The following is a 12,726-nucleotide window of genomic DNA, read 5'->3' as shown; positions in this document are numbered from 1 at the left end:
TTAAAGTCGGCATTCCTTTCTAGTTTTTCTAGTATCATAGAGATAAAAAGCTAAAAATGTGTGAAATGGATTTTGCACATACCTTTTGTGGTCGGAGATTCGTCATTCTGTGCGTTACTCTTAGTTATGTATATGTGTTTATATTATCTTTTTCGAGGGTATAAACAAATCAGTTAAAATCAGAAAATCGGAAGTTCACGTACCGTACGCTACAAAGGAACATAATTGGTTAATTGTTGTGTTTTTAGTCGATCTAAATATTATTTATACTTATATATTTATACTTTCCAGCAAATGCCAGGACAGGGGCAAGCTCTGCCTAAATTGTGGGCTTTACTACTTTATGCTCCTTTATTTTTTATTCGTTCCTGCGATGGTCACGGAAGGCTAATCGAACCGCCAAGCAGGGCATCGGCCTGGCGCTATGGATTCCAAACACCGCCAGATTACAATGACCATGAGCTTTATTGCGGCGGGTTTACACGCCAATGGAAGCGAAATGGTGGAAAGTGCGGCGAGTGTGGAGATGCGTGGGACATGCCGGAGCCACGGCCCCATGAAAACGGTGGTCAGTGGGGGCAAGGCGTGATTGTGCGAAGTTATTTGCCAGCATCCGAGATGACGATTCGGGTTGAATTAACTGCCAGCCACATGGGGTACAATAGACGCGGATTTATTTTACAACTGTGCAATATTGTAATTCTTTGGTTTCGTCTCTAGGTATTTTGAGTTTCGGTTATGTGATGATCCGGGTGCCAAACAGGCATGCCTAGATAAAAATATCCTGCATATACTTGGTGGATCTCCTGCGCATCCAAGTCCAGCGGATTTGGACAGCCGCTTCTATCCTCGAAATGGAAGTCGCATATATGAAATCAAAGCACGCTTACCTGGTAAAGTTTCTTGAGTAGAGACTCCTTTTACAATAATTATAAACTTATTTTGTGCCACATTCGGATTGTTTACAGAAATGACATGTAATCAATGCGTGCTGCAGTGGCGCTACGTTGCTGGCAATAATTGGGGCATGTGCAACGATGGTAATGGTGCAGTTGGCTGCGGACCCCAGGAGGAATTTCGTTCGTGTTCAGATATCGCAATAACCACGGATGCACGACCTCCTATGCGACCTATTCGACCTTTACACCCAACGCCCACACGACCTAGTACGAAAATACCAACAACTAATGAATATGATTCAGAAGAAAATGCATTTAATTATTCACTTCTATTAGCACTAGTAATTACTCTGGGAGTAGTTTTTTGTGCCATTGGAATTTGGTACTTTTATAGACGAAACTTTTGTATTTTTAAGGAATGTAGCAACTCTGTTGCGCAGAAGTTTAGAAATAATAACAAAAATAACGCGTCTTTGGAAAATGCTGTCCACAACAGAATCTTCAAACCTCTTGAATCGCTTGGTTACGGGGGTAAAGGTGTCGAGGTGGACAATCCGCCCGTTCCCCCTCCCCGGACCAAGCGAGACGGAAGGATGCGGGAATTGTCAGCTAATGCCTCAAGTGTAGCCTAGACAGACAACGAACTGAGCAAATGCTTTTGGTTTCCCAACCTCTTTGCCTCCACCTTTTCATCTAATCTAACCGAATGTATCGGAGTGATTATCCTTAGATATCCTTTTAGATTTAAAGCGCTCCTTAGTACTTAGAACTTAGCAGAAAATTATCCTCTCTCATTACTATTTAAAATCATATATGTATTTAATTATTTATAGGGAACCCCAATATTGTGTATTCTGTACTCTGTTTATTACTCTCATTATACCAATTCTAACAACGACTGCCGTAGTTATCTTGCATAAAGCAATAGCTGTACATGCTAAAATAAATATTAAGTATAGATAGGTACTTTCACACTTTACACCAAGTTTCACTGCCCCAAATACATAAGTTCATCAAAATAGTGTTTACGTATTTACTTACATATATGCTTAAGACATACGACTATGTGATAGAAATAAATATAAACTTTCATACAATTTTAGTAAAGACATATATTTATATAGTATATGAATAAATGCGAGTATTTACAAAGAATATATGTACATGTTGAAAAATGTCCCGGGTTTATACTATTCAACAAAAGGAGGCATCTGCGCAATATCATCATCTACACGACACATGATAGATCGGTAGATCGTACATACATACTTAAGTTGTTGTAAGTTGTTGGCGGATGATGTGATCCTGATTTGTAAAGAAGCTACACTTTTCTTGGTCAATCTTCTTTTGCCGACTGAGCCATTGCGTGCAATTGAACCAATGAATCACTGTCACTTGATTGCTTCTGTAAAAATGCTAAAAACACACTTGTAGATATGTACTTTAGGTGTCACACAACAAGATTACATATGTACATATACAGATATTTTATAAAGCAAGTTCAATCAACGGCCTATTGATTTGCATTCAGCAGTTCATTAACATTAAGCAATACGCTTTGAAGTTCATTAACATGGCCATTGGAAGTATTGTATTACAATGTACTTACAATCTATTTCCAGTTGAGTGCATTGTTCGTCTACTAAATAATCCAGTGGCAACGACTTCATAATTAAATTCGCCTTTAACTACTTTCACTTTGTCATACTCAAGAATGAAAACGCTATACTTTGTATTGTTAAAATATATACTAGTTAAAATTGCGCAGACAGTAAAAATATGTATCTACATGTGTACCATTTTGAACCTGGTTGTTGAGAGCTATATGGTACTTGTAAGATATGATTCGATTTGCCAATACGATTTACTAAGAATTGGCGTAGGCATGTTTTGTTAATTAGTCGTTCCTGAAATTTAAATTATCCAGCCCTTGCAATCCCGGTACACAGGAAAATGAACTGCCTACTTATACAATTCATCGACTTTAATTACTTTGGTGTGTTTGTGGTCAAATTATTTACCATTTATTTTTTTTGGAATTTGTAATCGGACTGACTTTATGGCGAGTACGTATAAAAGCCGCCTGTGGGAATATCGAGTGCCTAGTTGCAATTTGTTTCGCAATTCGATAATACCTTCTTGTTATATTACGAGTAATATTCTGACGGAAGCTAAATATAATACATTTGTAAATTGGTGATAGTGAAAAGTGAAACAGTTTTTGAGATAATATACTAAATACTTTGAAAATTTTAAATCCAACAAAAAAAAAAATGTCTACATCTACTGAAAGAAATGAGAAGAAATACTCCAGAATCCGACCTGATTCAGACGGCGATGATATAGTGATCTCCGGGATGGCCGGAAAATTTCCAAACTGTCGTAACATATCGGAATATGAATACAAGCTTTACAACAAGGTTGGCACCCATATACAAATTTTAACTGATAATAAATTAAGAATAAAAGGTGACCAGGAAATATGAGCATGAAAATATGAATTTGCAATAAATTTAATAGCAAACAATAGCGGATAGGGTATTTTTTCTTTTCATGAAAAATGTGGTTACGTTGTGCACATGTGAAAATATATTTAAATTAAAGTGCAAATATGTGATACAAGACCTTAACGGTAAATCGTTAGTTACGTTGGGGTGGTAAAAAGAAATAAAGTGGAATTCGTACGCGGCTGTTCATCAAAGAAACGACTTGCTACTTGTTTTATAATGATTATCTTGCAATTTTGTCCGATACTTTTAAAGTGAAAAGTACTAGGTCCGGGGTCGAAACATCATAAAACCTAACAACTATCCTTTTCCAAGACCTTTTCATCTGAGTACTGGAAATCCTTAAGTCGGAGTGCCGACAGTACCGTTCTTAATCTAAATAAAGGTTCAAGATAGTTCTAAAGCAGAATACGAAAGGAAACATGCATTATAAATATTTTTATAGTATGGATCAATATGTCTACATTTTAGATTGATATGGTTGACGACGATGAGCGTCGTTGGCGCCACTTTAATCCGGAAATACCAAAGCGATCAGGAAAAATTTCTGACCTCGAAAAGTTTGATGCTACTTTCTTTGGAGTGCATTTTAAGCAAGCACATACAATGGATCCCCAGACACGTATTCTCATCGAGACTGCGTATGAAGCTGTCATAGATTCAGGAATAAACCCAAAGAGTCTTCGTGGCTCCAAGACAGGAGTGTACGTTGGATCTTGTATATCTGAATCGGAAAAAACATGGTTTTACGAAAAGGTGTCATCTGGCGGCTTTGGAATTACTGGCTGTAGTCGGGCCATGATGGCTAATAGGATTTCGTACTCTCTAGGATTGGAGGGTCCTTCATTTTTACTAGATACAGCTTGTTCCAGTTCCATGTACGCCCTTGACAACGCTTTTAGCGCCATTCGAAATGGAGAAATTGATGCCGCCATCATAGGGGGATCAAACTTACTTCTTCATCCTTTTGTAACCCTTCAGTTTGCGAGGTAAGTAAACACTTGTGCCTGGATACGTCGCGCTCTAATAATGTGACATTTTAGACTCGGTGTTCTGGCCCAAGACGGCTTTTGTCGTCCGTTTGATAAGGATGCTAGCGGTTACACACGATCAGAAACCATTAACTGCCTTTTTCTTCAACGTAAACGAGATGCCAAACGCGTTTATGCAAGTGTTATTTATTCAAAAACAAACTGTGATGGATATAAACCAGAGGGTATTACCTATCCGTCGGGTAAAGTGCAAGAAAAATTGCTCGACGAATTTTACAAGGAGATTGAAGTTACGCCAAATGATTTGGGCTACTTGGAGGCTCACAGTACAGGGACTGTAGTGGGCGATCCAGAGGAGTGCAAAGCGATTGATAACGTTCTTTGCAGTCAGAGGCAAGAGCCGCTATTGGTTGGATCTGTAAAATCAAATGTAGGGCATTCGGAAGCAGCTTCCGGGATCTGCTCTTTAGTAAAAGCCTGTTTTGCCTTCGAAACTGGTTTCATAGCACCAAACATAAACTTTACAGAGGTTAAATCTGTAATTGCACCGTTGGCTGAGGGACGATTGATTGTAGTTAAAGATGTCACCCCACTACCAAAGCCATGTATCGGCATAAACTCCTTTGGATTTGGTGGGGCCAATGCTCATGCCCTTTTGAAAGCCTATCCCAAGGCCAAGGCCAATTTTGGCCTGCCAGAAGATGATATACCACGAATTCTCACATGGGCAGGAAGAACAGAAGAGGCCGTCAACGAGATTTTTAATGCTGTGGAGAAAAAGCCATTGGATGCGGAATTTATTGGATTACTTCAAAACATTCAAGAGAGCGATGTATCTGGCATGGTCTTCCGTGGCTACGCAATATTTGGCAAGCAAGGTGAAGCCCCTGCAAAAGCATTGGTCAGAGATGTACAGCATTACACCGGCCTCCAGCGCCCCATAGTCTGGGTTTATAGCGGAATGGGCTCGCAGTGGCCCGAAATGGGTGCTTCGCTTATGGTTATACCCCGTTTCCGAGAATCAATTGAAATATGCCATCAGACTTTGAAACCGAAAGGAGTTGACCTTATACACATATTAACATCCAACGACCCCACAATTTACCAAAATATTTTGCACTCTTTCGTGGGTATAGCGGCCGTCCAAATTGGTTTAACTGATGTCTTGCGTTCCCTTAACTTGGAGCCAGACTTTATTATTGGGCATTCTGTGGGAGAACTGGGCTGCGCATATGCCGATGGTGGGCTTACCCCACAACAAATGATACTAGCAGCCTATTATCGCGGAAGAGTTAGTGTTGACGTGGAAAAAATTAGGGGCTCCATGGCAGCAGTCGGCATTGGGTACAAGTCAATTCTGCACATGCTGCCGGAATCCATCGAAGTGGCCTGTCACAACGGTCCAGACTCTTGCACTATCTCTGGACCAGTCGATGATGTCACCCGTTTTGTAGACGAATTAAAGGCCAAAAGTATATTTGCCAAAGAGGTGCCATGCTCCAATATAGCTTATCACTCAAAATACATTGCCCACATGGGACCCCCCTTGCTGCAATATATGATGGAAACTGTACCAAATCCAAAAATGAGAACCGATAAGTGGCTGAGTACTAGTGTTCCCAAAAGCGATTGGGATCAGGCTGAGCGCAAGCTTTGCTCCGCTCAGTACCATACTAATAATTTGCTGAGCAGTGTGCTTTTTGAAGAAACATTCGCATTGCTTCCGAAAAATGCCTTGACTATCGAAATTGCACCGCATGGCTTGCTGGGCGCTATTCTGAAGCGATCTATGCCAAGTGGGGTTCATATTCCACTGACGAATAGGGGAAACAAGAACAACGCCTTGTTCTTTTTGTCTGCGCTGGGAAAGTATGTATAACCAATATGAACTTACATCAATTGTGTTCATTATTTTTCGTGTTTCTTTTATTTGAATTTTTCGGTAGAACACACCAAAATGGATTAATGGTTCCTGTTTCTAACTTGTATGGAAAAATTGACTTCCCAGTGTCGCGGGCTACACCAAGCATCAGCTCACTCATTCGTTGGGATCATAGTGAAGATTGGTTTGTGACAAAGTATGAAAATATGAAAACAAAGTCCAGTGGGGAGCGCATATTTCCAGTTAATTTAGCCAGTGACAACGAGGAGTTTATGAGTGGACATGTTATAGATGGCAAAATTTTGGTTCCAGCTACTTCCTACCTGCAGTACGTTTGGGAAACATTTTCCCTCATGTATCATGGTCCGAGCTATATGGATGTGCCAGTTGAGTTCGAAGACGTACGCTTTTTGAGAGCGACAAATATGTCAGTAAATGGCGATGTGGAATTGAACGTCATGATTCACTACGGCACCGGACACTTTGAGGTAAGTGCATACGAATATTACCAATGCAGATATGACTTATACATACTAACATATGTATGTACATATCTATAATCTATTAGATAACGGAAGCGGGCAGTTTGGTTGTTACCGGTCTTATAAGAGAGACTGAAAGTCGCACCGTACCAGAAGTATATCACTTCCAGAAGGAATCAGACTTTCCTATGGTATCGAAAAAAGGCTTCTACAAAGAACTAAAATTACGTGGATATCATTACAATGGAGCATTCAAGGCAGTTCACAAGGCCCGTTCGGATGGTCTGTACGGACAGGTGGAGTGGAATTATAATTGGGTAACATTCATGGATGCGATGCTACAAATTCAGATACTGGGAACTGATTCACGGACACTTCTGCTGCCAACAAAGATTCGAAAACTTAGAATAAATGGCTTGCATCACTTTGACTTACTGACCAAAATGGACCCTGAGAATCGCTTTTTCGACGTATATGTGGATCGAAAGTTCGATCGGATTGTCGCGGGTGGCATTGAACTTGTGGGTCTTCATGCAAGTCCCGTTCAAAGACGCAGGCCACCTGGTATTCCTATCCTGGAGAAATATGAATTTCTCCCCTTCTTGCCGTCTCCAGCTGTATCGCTGGCAAATGCTGCCCGAATTTGTGTGCAATTGACCCTAGAAAATAACCCTTCATTAAAAATGAAGTTGGTCGAGGTAGATACAGATGGAAGAAACACGATTTTAAATGAATTCTTGGAAGCTATCGAAGACTTACCAGTAATCACGGGAGATTACATGTTTTTGACATCTAGAAAGGTAGACGACATTCCCGGCATTCATATTGAAAATGGAAGTTTGTCCACACAATCGAATTGTCACTTCGTTGTTTGTGGTGGAGTCTGCGGAGATCTTAACAAAGACGTTATTGAAACTGCCAAAAGCGTGCTTACAGATAGTGGATACTTACTAATCAGAGCGCAATCAAATATCGATAAAGTACATTCAGAAGTGTCAGATCAATTTCGGATGATTACAATAATTCCAATTGAAGACAACGAGGAGGCGTTTATTCTCCTGCAGAAAGCACCAAAGAACCTGCAAATAGAGCCCCTAGTTGTGAAAGTGTCCGAAAATGACAAAATGTTTGAGTGGATAGCTCCAATTCAGTCTGCGCTTAGCTCAAAGACTCCCGTTGTTTTGTATTCGTTTAATGAAGAGCTCAGTGGACTCATTGGGTTAGTGAACTGCTTGCGTAAGGAGCCAGACGGCAATTTGGTTAAGTGCTTCTTTATTGCGGACAAAACTGCCCCAGCGTTTAATTTAGCAGATCCGTTCTATTCAGCTCAACACTCGCTCGGATTGGCAATTAACATTTATCGCAATGTAAGTTATTCATGGTCAACTTATGGCACACTTATCAAAATTATCAATCAAATATTTTCTTTTTTACGAAACTTAGGGAACTTGGGGTAGTTTAAGGCACTTGAAATTGCCCAAGTCTGATAAACCGATGACCAGATTGGATCACATCTATGGCAATGTGATTCAACGTGGAGATCTGTCAACCCTCCGTTGGTTTGAAGGCCCCCTTAATCCACAAGACTGCATGATCAAAATTGCATACTCATCGCTCAATTTCAGAGATGTTATGCTGGCAACGGGTCGCTTGGCCGTTGAGTTATATGGCTCTAGCCGCATAGACCAGAATTGTGTTCTGGGCTTTGAGTATTCCGGGATCAACACAGTAACGGGCCGGCGTATAATGAGTATGGTTGTTAAGGGTGGCGTTGCTTCTTACGTGGAGAAGCCGTCAAAGCTTATTTGGGATATTCCTGATCACTGGTCACTGAAAGAGGCAGCCACCGTTCCGGTGGTGTATATAACCGTTTACTACGCATTCTTCATGGCAAGTGATATCAGGAAAGGAAAAAGTATTCTTATTCATGCCGGAACCGGGGGCATTGGACTTGCCGCGATTCGAGTGGCATTGGCGTACAACTTGGAAGTCTTTACAACCTGCAGTACACCTCAAAAGAAGCAATTTTTACTGGATACATTTCCGCAACTAAAAGGTACACCTATGGAGTTTATTAATGAAAGAAATAACCAATCCGTGTATATTACATTTCAGAGTCAAACATTGGCAACTCACGGGACACATCTTTTGAGCTGATGATCCAGCGAGAGACGGATGGAAATGGTGTAGACTTTGTGTTGAACTCATTATCTGAAGACAAGCTTCTGGCTTCGGTGCGCTGCCTTGGGAAGTCCGGTCACTTTTTGGAAATTGGCAAATTCGATATGGCCAACGACAGCAAGCTTGGGATGGGATGCTTTTTGAAAGAAATCACTTTCCATGCTGTGTTGGCCGATAGTCTTCTTGTGGCTCCTGAAGAAGACATTTGGGTAATAAGCTCTGTTTTTGTTTTATTACGAAGATATTAATATAATTGTACACTTTGACAGCACTTGAAAAGCCTGATCGATGCGGACATTTCTAAAGGCATTATTCAGCCATTGCCCGTCCAAGTGTTTCCGGCTCATGAAATTGAACAGGCATTTAGACACCTAATAGGTGGAAAGCACATCGGAAAGGTGGTAATTCAAGTTCGGGATACACCCGAGAATCCGGCTACCTTACCGGTGCGTGTGATGAGCCAAATTTACTTTAAGCCAAACTTATCTTACGTCATTCCGGGCGGCCTAGGAGGCTTTGGAATGGAATTGGCTGATTGGATGGCTCTGCGTGGGGCTCGAAAGCTCATACTCAGCTCCAGTCGCGGGATAACGAAAGACTATCAGTCATATAGAATCGCGTAAGTTCATATTACGGTTTATCATACCAAAGCAAAGGGTGTTATTATTTATTATTCAGTCCGCTCGTCTGCTGGCTGTCCGAAAACTCCGACAAAATATTCAACTGAGTACATATATCAAATAGTTACCTTCATAACGCTCGGAACATACTGTTTTATATGGAGATACGTACATCATCATTTAAATATAATTGAAATCGGACGAAAGAGAATCGATCGATCTGAAGCTTCGGCGCTCCGAAGATGCCCTTTTTTTCTGGTTTTTTTTCAAAGTCTGAAAACCTATTACTTTTTTAATCCATTTAATAGGCTTTGGAAGACTTACGGCTGTGAAGTTGTGATTAACACGGCAGATATATCGACCATTGAAGGTTGTCAAAAGTTGCTGTCAGAAGCTTCTAAACTCGGTCCTGTGGGAGGTATTTTCAATCTTGCTGTAATGCTACGTGACGCCATTTTTTCAAACCAAAGCTTGGATCAATTTGTGGAGAGCTTTGCTCCTAAAGCAGTAGCAACAAAACATCTGGATACGTTATCGCGGGTATTTTGCCCAGAGCTCGAACATTTTGTGGTGTTTTCAAGTGTGTCCTGTGGCCGTGGAAATGCCGGTCAAACCAATTACGGAATGGCCAACTCCATTATGGAACGTATAATTGAATGTCGCCATAGAGATGGGTTGCCAGGTAAAGCTATCCAGTGGGGTGCTGTTGGCGAGGTGGGACTAGTGGCGGACATGGCCGAAGACAAAATTGACATGGAAATAGGAGGAACCCTTCAGCAAAGAATTGCATCATGTCTTCAAGAGCTTGACTACTTATTAAGTGCCGAATCTCCAATCGTTGCCAGTATGGTCGTAGCTGAGAAACGTTCTGGACGTTCTGGAAACGAAAGTATTATCGATGCGGTTATGAATATTATGGGCATTCGAGATTTAAAATCTGTATCGCTGGGCACAACGCTATCAGAGATGGGTATGGACTCATTAATGGCAGTCGAGATCAAGCAAACCCTAGAGCGTGACTTCGAACTAGTTTTGTCCCCGCAAGACCTACGGTCGCTAACATTCCAGAAACTTCAGGAGTTTGTTGAAGCTAAGGAAGGAGAGAATACTGATGATATAAAAATGATTTTCGCATCAGATAGTAACCTCTTAGGCATGGACCTACTTCTTCGAAACTTGGGCGATGAAGCGCATTGTGATCAAGTGATGATTCCACTGAACACTTCAGCAGCTCCTTCAAAACAGAGCTTTCCACCAAATATAATAATTCCTGGACTAGAGGGGACCGCAGGTCAGGCATGGTACCATATTGGATCGAATTTGCAAAGCAGGGCCGTCGTCCTACAGCTCCATCAATTTGCCAGCCTGGAGACAGTTCAGGAAATAGCTGAGCAAAGCTTAGAAGTGAGTAACACTATTTTATAAGTTATAGTATAAATAATATAATACGTCAAATGTTCTTTTTCGTCATCTTGTAGCGTGTTAAGCCAATTTTAAAGCCGACAGAACCATTTTATATTATCGGATATTCATATGGTACTTTTGTGGCGCTTAAACTAGCGCAGCTACTGGAAAACGCTGGATTCCGTGGACATATTATGCTGTTAGACGGAGCTCCTCATTTCTTAAAACGACTCACCAATCTTCACTTGGGGGAAAACTTTTCGGATAACGACCTCTATGACCTTCTTTTAACAAGAATTGTTAATAAGATATTCCATCAAGAGTCGACTGCTTCAGCTTTCCACAAGATCAATAGTCTTGAAGAAAAAATGACATTATTCATGGAGTATGTTGAAAAGCAGAAAGTTTATAGCAAAGAGTACGCTACTACAATGGTGGGTGCCATGTTCCGAAGGGTGAAAATGGCAGCTAAATTCGATTTGGACAGTACAAAGAACCTTAAATCTCCCATTACTCTAGTCCGTCCAGCAGAGGTTTCCCTTCAAGACATTGATGAAGACTATTGTGTTTCGCAGCTGACTGCTGGTAAAGTGGTACTTAAAGTAATTGAAGGAAATCATACAACTATGTTGGATAATCCGGCACTAGCCAAGATAATAAACGACTTTGACCCGACACTTTTGGATGACAAAAATTTTGAAGAATATATTCGAAATGATAAGCCTGTTGCTGTCGTATAAATATAATCCTTTTTTTTTTTCTAAAAACGAAACTAGCATAATAAAACACAGACATTTTAATGTATTTGTACTGTAAAAACAACTTAAAATATTTAATATAAATTCTGTAAACCTATATACTATATTTATCACACTATTTATTCCAAAGCAATCTAGCTGATTTTCAGCGGTACTCATAGGGTTTCGTCTAAAGGTATTTTCATATGTTACAGCTTCCTTCTGGCCTTCCAACTCATAAAGTGAGTGTACAAAACCAACTCCGGAACTTACGTATAATTACGTATAAAATATATTGTATTGCTTACATGACGCATAAGCTCACATATAACGACTGTTTTCCGGCCACTAAAAACAATTTTCATACTAGATTCTCAAATATTAGTAAATATTACTGTTTTAATGCTTGAAGGAAGCATATTGTCAGTCCTTGCATATTATCAGTCTACCGCCTTCGGCGGCTTCCCGTCCGGCTTCTCACTCTTTCAGTGTGGCTTAGCAATTAATGGTGGACTTTTCTGAGTAGGGGCTGGTCAAATTGGCTTAACGTTAATATTGTGGTAGGTTCACGCAGGCACGGCCCACAACTGTCATCTCACACATTGTTATATTTGATCTCCCACAATATTCTTTTAAAAGATTTCCCGCTTTATTAAAAGAAAAATACTAAATACTTATTAGAAGCTCCGTCAATCAGAATTTCGGATGAGACCGGACAGAAGGAAGAATCTCCGTTACATATTCTGCTTTCCAACCAACAAGAGTATAAAAAGTATTAAAAGCTTTGCGATTTAATGAATCTATAATTTATGGAGTCCACATACAATAATAAAAGCTGAAAGTCATGATCACAGTTCGTCAAAATTATTCTGACGATGATTCTCGGCAAAAGCAGTATAGACCATGATTCAATTATAGTACGACTTACCGGCTTTACTTGTTTCTCTTCCAAACGTTGCAACTAAGAATTAATTCCGTTGAAGACCTTTTTATCTTTATCTTAAAATAAACGATATATGTAT

General features: G+C 40.3%; 2 protein-coding genes across 2 annotated transcripts; both read left to right on the top strand.

Moving 5' to 3' along the window:
* Window positions 1-294: 294 nt before the first annotated feature.
* On the top strand, window positions 295-1,531 carry LOC6594366. Its single transcript, XM_026994669.1, has 4 exons — window positions 295-656; window positions 721-893; window positions 969-1,166; window positions 1,437-1,531. The coding sequence occupies exons 1-4, from the start codon at window positions 295-297 to the stop codon at window positions 1,529-1,531; spliced, it is 828 nt and encodes a 275-aa protein (XP_026850470.1).
* Window positions 1,532-3,134: 1,603 nt separating this feature from the next.
* Window positions 3,135-11,794, top strand: LOC6594365 (fatty acid synthase). Its single transcript, XM_026994132.1, has 10 exons — window positions 3,135-3,319; window positions 3,878-4,395; window positions 4,450-6,267; window positions 6,345-6,768; window positions 6,849-8,129; window positions 8,206-8,818; window positions 8,878-9,152; window positions 9,213-9,562; window positions 9,872-10,967; window positions 11,042-11,794. The coding sequence occupies exons 1-10, from the start codon at window positions 3,173-3,175 to the stop codon at window positions 11,705-11,707; spliced, it is 7,188 nt and encodes a 2,395-aa protein (XP_026849933.1). The 5' UTR covers window positions 3,135-3,172; the 3' UTR covers window positions 11,708-11,794.
* The last annotated feature ends 932 nt before the right edge of the window (window positions 11,795-12,726 follow it).

The sequence above is a fragment of the Drosophila persimilis genome, unplaced genomic scaffold (assembly GCF_003286085.1).
Source record: "Drosophila persimilis strain 14011-0111.01,24,50 unplaced genomic scaffold, DperRS2 tig00000000-arrow-pilon, whole genome shotgun sequence".
Lineage (NCBI taxonomy): Eukaryota > Metazoa > Arthropoda > Insecta > Diptera > Drosophilidae > Drosophila > Drosophila persimilis.
The sequence above is the reverse complement of the archived record's forward strand: the minus strand, read 5'-3'. Positions and strand labels throughout refer to the sequence as shown.